This window comes from Marmota monax, unplaced genomic scaffold, assembly GCF_021218885.2.
Source record: "Marmota monax isolate L192 unplaced genomic scaffold, Marmota_monax_Labrador192_F-V1.1 WCK01_AAM20220418_F8-fsc00008, whole genome shotgun sequence".
In the NCBI taxonomy this organism is placed as follows: Eukaryota; Metazoa; Chordata; class Mammalia; order Rodentia; family Sciuridae; genus Marmota; species Marmota monax.
The window spans coordinates 7,528,342-7,544,822 of NW_026694432.1; the positions used below are offsets into that span (position 1 = coordinate 7,528,342).

General features: G+C 42.1%; 1 protein-coding gene and 1 pseudogene across 1 annotated transcript; both read right to left on the minus strand.

Annotated features, from left to right (window-relative positions):
* Window positions 1-2,477: 2,477 nt before the first annotated feature.
* On the minus strand, window positions 2,478-16,452 carry CUNH1orf50 (chromosome unknown C1orf50 homolog). Its single transcript, XM_046418919.2, has 5 exons — window positions 16,312-16,452; window positions 16,068-16,183; window positions 7,778-7,864; window positions 6,354-6,485; window positions 2,478-6,007 (listed from the first exon to the last, which is right to left on the minus strand). The coding sequence occupies exons 1-5, from the start codon at window positions 16,382-16,384 to the stop codon at window positions 5,822-5,824; spliced, it is 594 nt and encodes a 197-aa protein (XP_046274875.1). The 5' UTR covers window positions 16,385-16,452; the 3' UTR covers window positions 2,478-5,821.
* Window positions 8,358-8,945, minus strand: LOC124075391 (large ribosomal subunit protein eL18-like; annotated as a pseudogene).
* Window positions 16,453-16,481: the final 29 nt, after the last annotated feature.

Sequence of the window (16,481 nt, forward strand, 5' to 3'; positions counted from 1 at the left end):
AATTTCCGGGGGCACCCTAGGTCTTTCAGTGGGGCAGCAGGGCCCATGAGGAGTGTCAGGTGCGGGAACTGTTCTCTCCATCTAGGCCAGTCTGGGGGACTTTGTGGGTGAGACACAGTTAGTTACAGGGGGCATTTGTTCTGGGCAAAGCCAATGCTGCAATGGGAGTGAGGGGGGGGGGGGGGCTGGAAGTTAGTTGGACCACATAAAGCTGGAAAGGAATGCTGGGGTCCACTCCGTGGAGTGCCCCGCGAATGTCAGTTTCATGTGGGCAGGCCTTTTTTTTATGCTTGGTTTGCTACTACTCCTTGTGCCTGTAAAGAAGGCTTAGGCGCATAGTAATACTTGTCCGACAGAGAGCAAGCTGAGGAATTCGGACTCAACCCTGAAGACATTTTTAAGTAGGGACATGATCTGGTTAGGGTTGTTTGAGAAAGGTTATTCTGACAGCCACTGTGGAGGATCTGTAATGCTACATATGAAACAGGAAGACCAAAGCCACAGAAAGGAATGGAAGTTGTCAGTGTGTGGGCGAATCCCAGCTAGGTGCGGGAGGTATGAAAGGAAGGAGGTAAGAACCTCCCATGAGTCTTGCATTTGGTAGTTGGATGGTAGGTTTCAGACACCAGTCCTAAGGTAGGGCCCCAGAGCTCCCCTGCCCCATACTGCAAGCCTACCTGAAGGCTAAACTGCACCAAGAGCTCCTAGGGCTCCACAGCAGAATATGTACAGAGGAGGGGGAATTAGGTCAAGTGACAGCCAGCAAGGGAAAGAGGGATAGAGGATCTGGAGTGTTCCAGGGGATACCTAGCAGCCAGTACTGTGCTAGATGCTGTAAAAACATTATCCTCATCTCACTGGATCTTCAACTGGCCCTCCACTAAAGGGACACTGTAGCATGATGTTCAGATGAAACTAACTTTCAACCAAGTTTACAATTCCAGCTGTAACACCAGATGTGTATGTTGGAACAAGTTACACTGCTTTTCTGAACATGTTTCTTCATCTGTAAAATTCAATTGTGAGAATTAAATGAAATTATATGAAGTGATTAGCATGGAGTAAAATTTAGTAAAATTCACCATCATAATTATCCTTATTCTAAGAATATAATCATACATTTTGAGCCACAGCTTCCTTGGAGGGGAAAGGAAGCAGGGGTCGCTGAGAAAGATCCTTCTCCCCATGCTATAAGTTTCCAGTTGCCTTTTTTTTTTTAGTAATTGTTGAAATGGTAATAGTTTGGATAGTCTGGGTTAGAAAAATATATTGCTAAAGCTAATCACCTGTTTCTTTTCACTTTTTTAATTACTGGAAAAAATCTTAAATTACACTTGTAGCTCACACTCTATTTCTATGAGCTGTACCAATTTAGATCCTTTGCAAGATATAAATGCAGAGCTACATATGTCCATCTGCTCATCAGTTCATTATGAGAATTCTTACTATACATCAGGCACTATTTTAGGTGCTAGAGATATAACAGTTACACAAGACACAGTTTCTCTCCTAGAACATATATATAACTTAAGCATAGAAGAGAGGCGAGAAATAAATCATTTCTGGTCATGGTAAGTGCTACAGAAAACAAAGCAGGGTCAGCATTCTGGTGTGAGAAGAGTGGGTATTTCTGATAGGGCAACCATGGAAGTGATATCTGAGCAGAGACCTAAGTGAGCAGAAGACACAAAGCATATAAAGTTCACATTCCAAGCAGATGGAACAGCAAAGGCAAAGGTCCTCACGAAGGCACAGCTTGGTGTGTGAGAAGAAAGCAAGGTGGCATCGAAGGAACATGGTGAGTTCTGAGACATCACGTGGAACTTTGGCAAGAAGTCTGGATTTTATTCCAAGTGTAGTGAAAATTCTTGGCATGTTTTAAAATGTAGGTAAGTGATCTGATTTATAGTGCTAAAAGATGATGCTGGAAGTCTCTGTAGACACAGAAGAGGGTGGGAATGAATGCAGGAAGATAAGCTAGTAGGCTACAGAATTAGTCCTAGCTAGAGATGTTGGTGATCTGGACCAAAAGGGAAGGATGGAGGTGATAAGAAACAGTCAAACTTGGGATGTACTTTGAAGGCAGAGCTGAGCCTTGCTGACTGAGTGGGGAGAACATCTGGAATCATGATTGACTTAGTTTTAGGCTTCAGTAACTATGAGATAGGTGCTGATGGAAAAAGAGGACTGGGAGTGAAACAGGTCTTGGGGGTAAACTCAGAGTTTAGTTGTGAACGTATTAAATTTATGAGTATGAGCCAAGTAGGAGATGACTGCTAGACAAGCAAGTGCATGTGGACTTGAGGACAGATCAGAGCTGGAGACATGCACATGAGTCAATAGCTCAGGTATGGTACTTACAGCCTAGAGAATGGATTAGATCACCCAGTAGGGAGAAAAAGGGAGTACCTAGGACTTGGCCTTCATGTATAGGTATCATGAAGAGGAGGATCAAGACACAGAAAAGGTACACTCAGTGAAGTAGTAGAAAAGCAGAATATAATATTTCAAATCAAAACAAAGAAAAAAGGCTTTCAAGTAAGGAATGATCCACTGAATCAAATCTGCCTAAATTACAGAAGTCTAATTCGTCTAGGCACTTAGAAATGCCTTCCTCCCAGTCTCCAGCTCCTTAAGAAAGAAAACCTGTCTTTTTTTTTTTTTTTTTTTGTGGGGGCGGGGAGCACTAAGGATTGAACCCCAGGGTGCTTAAACACCAAGTCACATCCCCAGCCCTTTTTACTTTTTATTTTAATACGGGATCTAAGTTACTGAGACTGGTTTTGAACTTGCAAATCCTCCTGCCTTAACCTCCCAAGTTGCTGGGATTACAAGTGTTGGTCACTGTGTCCAGCTAAGCCCTATTTTTTGCATACAGGTTTTGATGCCATAGACATGGGCTCAATTGCTTCTGAGTTGTGTGACCTTAGAGAAGTTACTTCTCTGTTTTCTGTATGCCTCCTGTCCATGCAATCACTAAACACTAAACGGACTATTCCCATAGTATCTCATATATACATCTTACTATATCACTTTTATAATGTAGCTTTTTAGCTCTACACTGAAATCCTTTAGGACTATCTTAATCAACCAAAACATGATTAAGGTTATGGTCAGACTGGAATCAAATAGGAATATTTGAATCAAACTTACCACTTTGTAATCTCTATAACCACGGGCCATTTTGTGAATCTGAGCAGATGCTCACTCTATAAAATAGAAATATATACTTAATAGGTGGTGGATTTATATAAAAATTCAGTGAGATAATGGTATACCTGCTCACTACACAGGATTTCACCACCTTTGTGATCTACAACACTAATACTCTCAGTGTTCATGAACTGACTGGAGCGACAACTTTAGAAGGAAAAGCCCTCCTTCTAGACCATCAGTTATTAAACCCAGTGAGCCTGAGCAGGGTCAGCAAGGTGGATTATTGCAGCAAATATAGATCACTAATTATCCTGGAAAATATCAGGAATGTCTTCCTCTTCCATATTTTGTTGTGGATCCACAGAGATACTTAAGCCAGAAATTCAAGCATTATCTAAGTTTCTCCCTCTCACTCACCACCCCCATTTTATTGTCAATAAGATGGCAATTTATTTTACTTTCAAAATGTCTTGCTTCATCTAAGACACCATCCCTTATAAGACACACCATTATTTCACGCAGCTTGAAGAAAGGAAAAAATGTCACATTAACTGTGACATGCCATTGACTTTTAGAAGCATCCAGGTTTCAGATACTAAAATGTCGGGGAAAAAGTGTTATCTTACCACTGAGGAAATATGGTACCTCTCATTCTACCACAATCTTAGTTCAGAACCCCATCATCTCCTGCCTGGACTAGGGACAGAAACTCCTAATGGTTTTCCTCCATCCAGCTTCCACAGCCAAAATGAGGCTTCTAGAAAGCCAACACTACCAACTCCCTAATATTTATATCATTACTTAGTTCTTCTCCCATAGCCCCTGGCTCATATTCTTCATTTTCCTTTTTTTTTTTTTTTTTGGGGGGGGGGAGGTGCCAGGATTGCCTTTTTGAGACAGGGTTTCACTAAGTTGCTTAGGGCCTCACTAAACTGATGAGACTGGCCATCAATTTAAGTTCCTCCTACCTCAACCTCACAAGTGACTGGGGTATAGGCGTGCACCAATGCTCTGGGCTCTCACCCCATTCTTGACAGGAATTCTGGAAGCAGAGGCCACGAGCAGTGCTACAGCAGTGAAAGTTCTAAAGTCAACCTCTCAGCTTGAGTGGCCAGGGCCCACTCACCACCACTACCTCCACAAGTCTGCATTGGTACAACAAGCCTCATATTCTTCACTTTAGACTGGATCCAATTCCCAAATGCCATGCTGCTTCTTATCAACACCTTCACGTGCTACTTGTTGTTTGGAATTGCTTTTGTTCCCACTTTTCATCTATCCCCCAGCTGTCAGAAATAAGAATCTTCTAGGCAGGATATATCCCCCCTGCACCCATACTGGTGCTCATTATTCTGGTTGATGTGGTCTGTAAAAGGATGTCCTTTCCTTCATTTACAAATAAACTTCATCCAAAAATGAACCCTACCCTAACCCCTAAAAGACACACTTCCCATAGAGAAGATAATTGGAGCCCCAGTTATTTTTCAACACCCAGGAATCAGCTCCTCCAAAGAGTCTTCCCAAATTCTCCAAGCTTATGTTCTAGAATATCCAGTGCATACCTTTAGCACAGCACTTCTTACAGCACGCTGTAGTCACTGGCTTGCTTCCTCACCCACTAGACTGCGCACTCCTGTGAAATAGGGCCCTATTTCAGCTGTATTATTCTCTAGAACCTGGACCCCAGAAGGTGTTAATACTTACAGAATTACTGGGTAGACAGCTGGATGGTTGAATGAAAAGTAGCTACTGTACATCATCACTGAGTCCTAGTCCGCGATTTTGACATTGCCACTAGCCTTCCCTAAGCCTGATCATTGGCTTAAACAGGAAAGGAATGGCACTACCTAAAGGTCAGTGCAGGGAGTGCATCAGCATGGTAACTATATTTCTCTCTTCTGAATAACTCCTCTCCAGTTCCAATGGTTGGAAATGTCAATGGTGAGGGTGATTTGCATTTTCAAAGGATCGACCTAACTATATGCAGAATGGACTGGAGAGGGGACAGAGGGGAAGCAGGAATGCCAGATATAAGTTATTTTGTCAGAGTGAAGAGTCAAGTCCAGATCTGTGACTTCAACATCAATGCACTCAACTACTTTGTAATATCGCCTCTTTTAGCCAGAATTGACTTTTCTTTTTTCCTCTCAACTGAGCACCACGGCAAACAAATTTTAAGTCTATTCAACGATGCAGTGATCCCTGCCTTCTGGTATTCATTCCTGTGTGTAATTCCCTCCCTTGAGTGTGGGCTGGCCTGCAGACTTGTTTCTAACCAAGAGAATACAAAAAAGGTGACATCACTTCTATGAATGGACTATGTGAGATTAATTCCTGTCCTGCTAGTAGACTCTTATCCTTTCTGCTTTGATGAAGAAAGCTGCCATCTTGCAGAGGCCAAAGTATCAAGGAACTGAGAGTGACCTCCAACTGGGCATCTGTTGCTCCAAGGAGATCCCAAAAGAGAGTACTGTGATTCCTTACCAACCCAATTAAAAGCAATAAAAACAAAAGCAATTACATTCACATAGGGTCTCCTTCCAAGAAGTTCCTGATTCACCTACAAGTCCTCAGATCCCATGACCCTGCCCCATCAATGCAGAGAACAGGGGCCACAAGGAGGCAACAGGCCCTTGTTGTGAGAGCTGCTGGCCAGAGTCCACGCTCAATTAGTCAGTCTCTGGAAGGTGGGTTCAGTGCAGGAGGGCAGGGCCACTGGCTGGTTCAGCAGCTTGTCCATTAGGCTGATTTTAGCGTCTTGCTTCTCAATGTCCTCATATGGAGTCCAGGACAAGTCATGCTGAAGCTTGTAGGCACCAAGAAAGTCATGAGGACAACTAGTCCCCCATTCCTAGAAAAGGCAAAGGAGTGGGTTCTGATTTTAGAGCAGGATGTAAGTAAACTGAGTTCTTTTCCTATTTATCCACAAATTTCTATTTTGGCTTTTCACTTCAGACTAGTCAGACCATACTTGAAAAGCAGTTACATTATATATATCAGATATTCCCATAACAGAGATAATAAATGAAGTAATTTAAAGCAAACACACGTTTTATTAGAGTTATGCCTGGGATCACACCACCCCCAATTTTCTAGGCAAAAATTTACCAGTCTATGTCTATTTACTTTCATACACACATGCCAAGAATTTCTCAAAGGTTGGAGTCGGTTTGGGGATGAAGAGTAAATGTTCCTACCTTTGGAGAAATAATGGAAAAGTATTGCTGACCGCTCTCCCGTTTATAAAGATAGTAAATGTTGCCAGGTTTTTTCACCATATTACAAGCTACACGGTGCAAGTCGGCATCTCTGTGAGCATCTTCCAGTACCTGTGAACCACAGAGGCGCAATAGATGAGGATCAGAGGTAATAGGCACTCATGCTCAGGGTTCATCGCAATCAAAATGTGAAAACTGCAACACTTGGCATCTTGCTTCCCCACAACAATAAATCACTACTGGCATCCAGATAATTCTAAAGAAATAAAGATTAAATTTTGCTACTAGGCTGAAGAAAATGTCTTTAGAATTATATTTCAAAGTGTTGAGTATTAATGGATTTGGGTGGTTCTTAAGTTTCTTTCCTCTTTTTCTGTGGTAAGTACATTTCTTTCTTTCTTACTATTTTTTTTAATATCTTTATTTTTGTTCGTATATTTTTATGTGGTGCTAAGGATCAAACCCAGGGCCTCACACGTGGGAGGCAAGTGCTCTACCACTGAGCTACAACCCCAGCCCAGTACATTTCTTTTGTAAAAGAATACATTTTTTTTTTTTCCCTTTGAAAGGCTTTACCTCACTGAATTTTCTCCTGGTTTAAAAAATAAATAAATAAATCTTATTCTCAATTTCTGCCATTTGTCTCCCAGAGGTCCACGTCCTGGGAGTTTGGTCACTAGTGTGGTGATATGAGTGCTAATGGAAGATGTGGTACCCAGTGGGAGGTCCTCAGGTTCCTGGGGATGCTGCTCTGAGAAGAGAATACTGTTTTCCTGTAGGGAGTTCTTCAGAGAGTGAGAACATGTTGCCGTGAAAGCCTGAGCTTTGAAAATCTCTCTGCTTACCTTTTGGGTGATGAGATTTCTTCTCACACACACACTGCTGCCATGACTAGATATAGCCAAGAAGGACCCCCCACTCCCTCAGAGCTGAACAAGCCAGCACCTGTCCCTGAACTTCTAAAACTGTGAGCTAAATAAATCTGTTTTGTTAATAAAGTTAACCTGCCTTAAGTATTTCATCACAGTAACACTAAACAGAATAATATAACCTCTCAGGTTTATTCCTTCTATCTCACTCAAAACCTCTACATCTCTTAGAAGGTACCGAAGACAAATAAGCAACTACAGTCAATCCATGAACTAAATAATAAAAATGAAGTTGGGCACAGTCATGCACACTTGTAATCCCAGCTGTTCAGGAGGCTAAGGCAGGAGGATTGCATGTTCAAGGCCAGCCTCAGCAATTTATCGAGATCCTATCTCAAAAAATGAATAGGGCTGGGATGTGGCTCAAATGTAGAGTACCCCAGTTTCAACCCCAGTATAGGAAGGAAGAGAGCGGGGGAGGGAGGGAGAGAGGCAGACAGGCCAGCGGCCAGCCAGCCTAAAGTCTTTCCTTACCTTCCTGGCTTGTTCTTGCAAATACTGGATCTGCTCAGCTATGACTGTCAATTTGTTCGTGGCATTTGCTCGAATAAATTCATCAGCCTGTAGGTGGGAGAAAACCAAACTGCAGGGTGAGAAAGAATATGACTTATGATGTTCTTATATAGATCCCAGTGTAAAGAGTTATGTCAGCATCTTTACTTACACCTAAAGTACTTCCCATTCTCATTATTGCCACATAAATTCCTATCCATCCCAAGGCCCAGCTCAAATGGCACTGCCACCCTGACAAGACTCCACACCACAGAATTAAGTGCTCCTTCTTGTCAGTTTCCATTGCTTTCACTGTGAACTCTAGCCACATTCTGATTTCTTTGGCCCTTCAATATGTCCTACCCTCTTGCTACCAAATATATTGAATATGCCTCCCCTCCACCTAATATATTTTTCTCCTTGCTTTCTGCCTGGCTAATCATGTATTTCTTAGGACTCCTATTTGTTTTCTCATGTTTAAATACTTCTAACATTTACCTCAGTTGAATTACATCATACCTATTTAAATTTTTTTTTCCCCAAATTCAAAGCCTCTTTGTTAACAGTAAAACCGGGGTTAGTTTTTGTAGCCACGGCTGGCCCTCCGGCCTCTGGCGTTGTCGAATTTCCTGCCCTTGGAGTGGACGTAGGGTTTGGTGTGGCTGTGTGGGATCCCAGGAGCCTTGCCAAAATGCCGGTACATCTCTCAGCCCTTGCGAGGACCAAAGAGCAGGGCTGTGCCACGGACCTTGGGGGAGTCCAGGGCCAGTTGATCAAAGGTGAGGATCTTGCCCCCAGCCTTGAGGATGCGGCTGTGGGCTCGGCTGCTCACACGCAGGGTGCACACTTTCAGTTTGGGCACCTCCGGAACACGAACGTCATCTGTTGTGGTCCTCGTGGGGACGACCACAGCTGTTTTGTTTTCTCCGCCAGGAAGCTTCATCTTCCGGATCATCCGAGAGAGGGAGACAGGTGGCCTATTGGTGCGACTCATGAACAACCTCTTCAGTACAACTTGGTTGAAGGTAGAATTGGCTCGTCTAGCCAGAAACCTGTGCAACTTGACCAACAGCCTTAGGTAGATGTCCTGGCTCTTGGGCTCCTTGTGCTGAACCTTTGGGTCCTTGTGTGGCATATGTTGATTCCCATGATGGCGCCTACAGCTCGGCCTAGTCCGGAAAGCTTAAATTTTTTTAAATATATATTTTTTTAGTTGTAGATGGACACAGTATCTTTATTTATTTATTTTTATGTGGTACTGAGGATCAAACTCAGTGCCTCACATGTGCTAGGCAAGCGATCTACCACTGACCTACAATCCCAGCCCTACATTTTAACTTACTGTTGCATTTCTAAATGATAATCAAAATGTATTTTAAAAGACTATGTTATGAAGGCAGATATCATAGTACACACCTATAGACTCAGCTACTTAAAATGCTGAGGAAGGAGGATCATTTGAGCCCAGGAGTTCAAGGTCAGCCTGGGCAACCACAGCAATACTCTTCTTTGGAGAAAAAAGAAACAAAGATTAGCTATGCATGGTGATGCATGCCTGAAATTCCAGCTACTCAGGAGGGTGAGGCAGGAGGAAAGCAAGTTTAAGTCCAGCCTCAGCAACTGAGAGCCTATCTCAAAATAAAAATTTAAAAAGAGCCGGGGATATAGCTCAGTGGTAGAGCATCCCTGGGTTCAACCCCAGTGGCATAAAAATGGGGTGAGGTGTAGCTCAGTACTTGTATAATACTTGAAACCTCTAGTACCTCTAGTACCACACACACACACACACACTCACACACACACTACATTACACGTATACCTGACAGAAAGTTATGATCTACACGGAAGACTGCCCATCATGTGCCAAGAAATACAACTAAAGGCTATAGAACTTGCTTAAAACAGACCATATAACTCTCAAAGCCAGGAGAGACTAGAGTGACCTCAGAAGGATTATCACTCTTTACTAAGTATGTTTTCAAAGTTTGTCCATGTAGCTTCTATCAGAACTAAATTTCTTTATTGCTCAACAATATTCCATTGTATGCATATGCCATTTTATTTTCTGTTAATCAATTGATGGATGTCTGGTAACATTTTGGGGCTATAATGAATAAAGTTGCTATGAACATTTGTGTAAAGTTAACAAGAATTGCTAATGAGTTATTTTACATTTCATAGTAAGTATTCAAAATGCAGTGTATATTTTATACTCAGCACATCTCAATTTGGATGCTAAATCTTCATTAGAAATACATGACCTATGTTTAAATCACACAAAATCTACATTTAAGAAGTTGATCCATGTATTCAAATTGTATCAAATTTAAATTTAAATTCTAATAACTGAATCAATTATAAGGTTTTAAAATTCAAATTAAGTTAAATTTAAAATTCGGTTCCTTGGTCACACTAACTGCACAATCCAAGAATTCAACAGAAATATGTGGCTGGTGGCTACCTTACTTTATGGTACAGCTCCAATAAATAATACTAACAATAAAAATAAGAATAATTAAAGTTAGTACTACATGCATTCAAAATACCGATGTGCCATAATTATGTGACCACAGCAGGTCAAAGATAACAAATGAGTTAAGTAACTTGTTTAGTAATAAGAAGTGTGAGAATTATAGGAATTGGAATTTATGTGTACCCAAAAGGTCAAATTCAATGAGCAATACTGTCATTTGAATGGTGGTCAGGATGGAGAACAGATCTTGTAGGGCCCTGTGGCCCAAGGTAAAAGAATTTGCATTTTGTTCCCAGGACAAAGGAGCCATATAGCTAGTGATAGAGCAGGTTGATTCCACAGCTAAGGTAGATTCTACAGCAGGTAGATTCTACAGTCTTATAAGAAATCTCTTTTTCCTTAAAATGGTAGCAGTGAATCTGTTTCTTATAAATCAAAGAACCTAATTAAAATAGAAACAAAGGAGAAAGTACCTATAATTACTAAGCACTAACACTGGCCCTAACCACTCCAAAGACCTTTATATCATCAGAATTTAACTCTCGTGACACCTTTATGAAGATGGAGATGACAGTCCCACTTTCTCATTTTAGGAATTAAGACTCATAGAGGTGAATGAAACTAAAAGTTTCACAGCTAGTAAATGGCGGTTGAAGGATTTGAACATAGATCAGTTTGGGTCTAAAATTCAGTCCTCATACCCAGCCTCCCAAGCTTTCTGAATCTTAAGTAGGGTATCAGAATTCAGTCTTGCCAGAAAGTACATTTCAGTACAGTAACTATACTTGATTCAAAGCTTATCTTTAGAGTGTTTTTTCTTCACTTCTCAAAGACTGGTTACATTGAAGAAATTCAGGCAGCACAATAAGGCATCCTTTATATTTCACTAGATTATAAGATGAAAGACAAAAACTGTATTCCTTATTTCTTTGGTTCAGATCATTGTAGTAAAATAAAATGTGGTTTGCTGGGCTGGGGAATATAGCTTAGTTGGTAGAGTGCTTGCCTTGCATGCACAAGGCCCTGGGGTCAATCCCCAGCACCACAAATAAATAAATAAATAAATAAATAAAAAGGTTGTTTGCCCAAGATTTTGTCCCTGGCAGTCCACCTCCCAATAAGAGTGCTCTGATTACATAGACACAAGATATTCTCCTGATCCATAAAAGGTGCTTTGTTTCCCTCTCTAAAAAGGAAAAAGCATAAGGTTTTAAAGAAAAGAGCTTTCCTAGGCTGGAGTTGCCGCTCAGTGTAGAGCACTTGCCTGGCATGTATGAGGCCCTAGGTTCGAGCCTCAGCACCGCATATTAATTAATTAATTAATTAAAAGATCCATTTACAACTAAAAACTGTTAAGAAAAAAAGAGCTTTCCTAAATATTTCAATTTTTCTTGAAAAAAAAACAACAGTAGAGATGTTTACATTGGGAATTTGAGCATATTATCAAATGATAATTCAAGTATTGTTAACATTTAATAAATAAATTTTATGAGCAAAACAAACATATAATCAAGAACAAATATGAGGGCTGGGGATGTGGCTCAAGCGGTAGCGTACTCGCCTGGCATGTATGCGGCCTGGGTTCGATCCTCAGCACCACATACAAACAAAGACGTTGTGTCCGCCGAAAACTAAAAAATAAATATTAAAAAAAAAAATTCTCTCTCTCTCTTTAAAAAAAAAAAAGAAGAACAAATATGAGACTGTATATAAGGACAAGGAGATATCATAAGCTTTAAAGCAGCAGGATCTTCCCTAAATCTTTGCAGACTGGAAGTCTTGCTAAGAGAGGAGAAGGGGGGCTGGGGTTGTAGCTCAGTGGCAGAGCGCTTGCCTCACATGTGTGAGACCCTGGGTTCAATCCTCAGCATCATATAAAAATAAATAAACAAAGGTATTGTGTCCAACTACAACTAAAAAAATAAATATTAAAAAAAAAGGGGGGATGAGAAGGAACTTAATTTTTCACGGAATAGGTTTTTCCTCTAGATCTAGGAGTTCTCCTACTTCAAATCCTTCACTTTACAGATAAAGAAGCTGAGGTCCAGAGAAGTATTTGTCTGAAAGTAACGTCAAAATAGGAGTAAGACTCTGTGTCAAGCTGGGTGGGGGGGTACTGCCTATAATTCCAGCAACTTGGCAGGCAAATCACAAGTTCAGACAGCTTCAGCAACTTAAGAGAGGCCCTAAGAAACTTACTGAGACTTTGTTTTAGTTAGCCTTTTTGTTGCTGTGACTAAAAGACCCAACCAGAACAATTGTAGTCAAGGAAAAGTTTACTTGGGGGCTCACAGTTCAGAAGTCTCAATCCACAGAGAGCAGGCTCCATTCCTCAGGGCTCAATGTGAAGTTGAACATCACTGTGAAAGAGTGTGGCAGAGCGAAGCAGCTCACATGATTGGAAAGCAAAGAGACAGAGACTCCACTTACCAAATACAAACTATGTACCCCAAAGCCACGTCACCAGTGCCAGCCACACGCTACTTTCCTTCAGTTACTGCTCAGTTAATCCTGTCAGTGGAATAATTCACTGATTGGAAGAAGGCTCTCATAACACAATAATTTCTCCTCTAAACCTTCTTGCATCGTCCCATACATGAGCTTTAGGGGGACGCTTCACATCCAAACCATAATATTCTGTCCCTGGTCCCCTAAAGCTCATGACTATCTCCAATGCAAATACATTTTGTCCATTTCCCAGAGTTCCCATAGTCTCAACAGTTCCAAGATTGCTCAAAAGTTCAAGATCATAGTCTCCTCTGAGACATAGGGCAACCTCACATTATAAGCTCTTGTCAAAATCAAAAGCAGGGCTGGGTTGTGGCTCAGAGGTAGAGTGCTTGTCTAGCATGCATGAGGCACTGGGTTCAATCCTCAGCATCACATAAAAATAAAGATACTGTGCCCACCTATAACTAAAATAAATAAATTAATTAATATTTATTTATTTATTTTAAAAATGTCAAAAGCAGTTTACAAGTATCCAATATAGAAGGGCACAGAGTAAAAATTTCTATTCTAAAAAATAGGGGCATAGAAAGCAAGACTGAAATCCAGCTGGGCAAACAAGTCTGGCATCTGGGGCACATGACATGGTGATGTTCTGTTCAAAGGGCTCGTGTAGCTCCGCCTCATGACCTTGTTGGTTGCAGCCCAAGAGGCCTTTCTGTTGGCTTGCCTGTACAATTCCTGTAGCCTTCCTCAGGGGACATTCCATGGTACTGACATTTCTTAAATCTTGGGGGTCTCCACTGCAGCTTTGGTTTCCTCCTCACATCTCCATGCATCGGCCTCTCAGTGGAAACCCACAGAGACTTGATCCTGCTGCGTTTTGCCTGGTCTCCTAGGCCTTCCTTTGAAATCTTGATGGAAGCCTCCATGACCCCCTAATTCCAGCATCCTGCATTCCTGCAGAAATAGCACCACATGGTTGATTCCAAGGTCTGCTACCATCTCAAGCAGTAGCCAAACCTCCAGGGACCCCGACTACAGAAACCTTTGAGTATCTAGGTAGCTGAGCATGTTGAAAAATCTCCTAGACCCCCTTGTGCAAGAAGGGTGCCCCACTGGTCTCTTCTCAAGAGAATTTTTACCTTTACCTCCTGAGCCTGAGATGGATATGATCTTGCTGAAATAACTTCAAGCCACCTTTCTTATTGTCCCTGGGCAGTCTTTAACATTTCTTTAGTGGTGGTAGTATCTTTAACAACTGCAACTTCCTTAGCCCCAGTTTTCAGTCCACATTTCAAGTCCAAGTTTTTCAAATCTTTCTGCTCTGCTTTATGCTCCTGATTATCACAATAAATTTGGCTAAAAGTCACTACCAATATCCATGTTACTGCCTGAATGCTATGCTGCAGAGAAATTTCTTCTGCCAGATGAAAAAGTCCATCACTTTTAAAATCAGCCTCACAGAAAATCTCAGGACACAGGCAAAATGCAGACAACTTCTCAGCCACAACATAACATGAATGGCTTCTAGCCCTATTTCCAATAGAGTCCTCCTTCTCTGAACCCTCGTGAGGGTTCACTGTCTTCACTGTCCACAGTCCTACTGGCATTCTGGTCTTTCCAGCTCCCACCAGAACTGGCCATTAAGCTCCACTTAAAACAATCTAAAGTATTTCCAGCTTACACTGCTAAACATCTCAAAATTTCTCCAACCAATTCCAAAAAGCTCCAAAAGCTTCTGAACCACATGGTCAGGTTAGTCACAACTATAACAATAATAACAATAATTGTACTGAGCACCTCTCAGTACCAATTTCTGTTTTAGTCAGCTTTTTTGCTGCTATGACTAAAAGAACTGACCACAACAATTGTAGTTGAGGAAAAGTTTATTTGGGGGATCACAGTTCCAGATGTCTCAATCCACAGAGAGTAGGCTCCATTCCCCAAGGCTCAATGTGAAGTAGAATATCATGGTGCAAGAGTGTGGCAGAGGGAAGCAGCTCACATGATGATCGGCAAGCAGAAAGACTCCACTTACCAGATACAAAATATATACCCCAAAGGCACAGTACCAGTGCCCACCTTCTCCAGCCACACTCTACCCACCTTCAGTTACTGCTCAGTTAATTCTGTCAGGGGACTAATTCACCGATTTGGTTAAGGCTCTCATAACCCAGTCATTTCTCTTCTAAACCTGGCATTGTCTCACACATGAGCTTTTGGGGGACACCTCACATCCAAACCATAACAGAACCTGTCTCAAGTGGCACACGCCTGTAATCCCAGAAGCTCAGGAGGCTAAGACATGAGGACCTAAAGTTCAAAGCCTGCCTCAGCAAAAGCGAGGTGCTAAGCAACTCAGTGAGACACTGTCTCAATAAAATACAAAATAGGGCTGAGGGTGTGCTCAGTGGTCGAGTGTCCTGAGTTCAATCCACAGTACCTCCCAAAAATTTTTTTAAAGGGCTGGAAAATGCCCCTGGGTTCAATCCCCAGTACCAATAAATTTAGAGGAAAGAAGAGGGAAGTTATATTATATTGTGTGCATGGTACAAATGTGTAACAACAGATCCCAACATTATGCACAACTATAATGCATTAATTAAAAAAAAAAAAAGTGCAAAGAGTGGAGAGCAACTGTGAATGCCACCCCAGCAGGAAGAAGAGCTGTTCTATACTCTCTCTTCCATTCTTCGTTGCAACCATTTAAGGCTGTTCTTACTGTTTAAAAAAAAAAAAAAAAAAAGATGTAGAAAGAAGGCTCATGTATCCAAACTTCCAGTGCTTTTCCCGATATTTTGCAGTTTCTCTTTATTTTACCTATTTTGCCAATGAATGTGTAAGCTCTGAGCATGAGAATGAGAATACTGTATCCAGTGAATGAGAATACAGGGCAAAACTTAAAGTCCTACCCTTCCTAGAATATGTTAAATTCTTCAAGCTCTCAGGTAAACAGATAAAAATTTTATGGGAGCAGCTTAAAATAATTGAACTATACATCCTTGAAAAAATTGGGTTAGAATGATCTTCACGCATCAAAGAGAACTTCTGTACTGCCTACCTCACAGGGATGTGCTAAGGTGCAAAATGAAATAATGTACTGAAAATGCTTTGCAGACCTTCCCACGGAGGGAGATTATGGGCACTCTACCTGCAGTAGAAGGTATCTTTGGTCTCAGAAGATTAGAGTTTGAGTCAGGCAACCGACTCAGAAAAACAGTCGACTTTCACTCTCTGCAAAAAGCAGACAAGAACCCCACTCTTAGTGGCTGTAAGGTCCAAGTCAAAACAGGTAGAGCAAACCTCAAAGGAAGACAGTTATTCACTTTCCCAGCCGTGCCTCCTCACCTTCTGCACCTGCTCTGCGAGCGCCACGAGGTCTAAGGGGTCCCCGACCCGGTGGGTGTGATAGGGGCTCACCAAAGCCAGGCCGCCGGGGGTTGGGGTGAGCTCCACCAGGGATCCTGCGACACACACCCGGGAACACAGGCTGTGAGCTCCCGCCCTCAGCCTCCCGCTGAACCCCAGAGACTAGCTCGCCCGCGGGGACTTCTTTCCCCAAGCTGACCTCCGCCCCGCATACCACCCTGACCTGCAGCCGCCTGCTGCACTCCTGGACTTTCAGGGTCTTTCTTTTCCGGCCCAGACAGCGGAGCGTTCTCCATGACGGCTACTCTCCCTCCTTGGGCAGAAGAGCGTGCGCACAACGGCTTGTGGGCGGAGCTTCCGTGTTCCCGGGCCACTGGACGCTGGAGCGATGGG

What these genes read in the sequence shown, in the direction of transcription:
- CUNH1orf50 (XM_046418919.2), bottom strand. Translation starts at nt 16,384, where the DNA reads ATGGAGAACGCTCCGCTGTCTGGGCCGGAAAAGAAAGACCCTGAAAGT. An exon ending in TCGCAGAGCAGGTGCAGAAG is followed by an intron (nt 7,865 to 16,067) that starts GTGAGGAGGCAC and finishes TCCCACCTACAG; the next exon opens with GCTGATGAATTTATTCGAGC. An exon ending in TGCAAGAACAAGCCAGGAAG is followed by an intron (nt 6,486 to 7,777) that starts GTAAGGAAAGAC and finishes TGTGGTTCACAG; the next exon opens with GTACTGGAAGATGCTCACAG.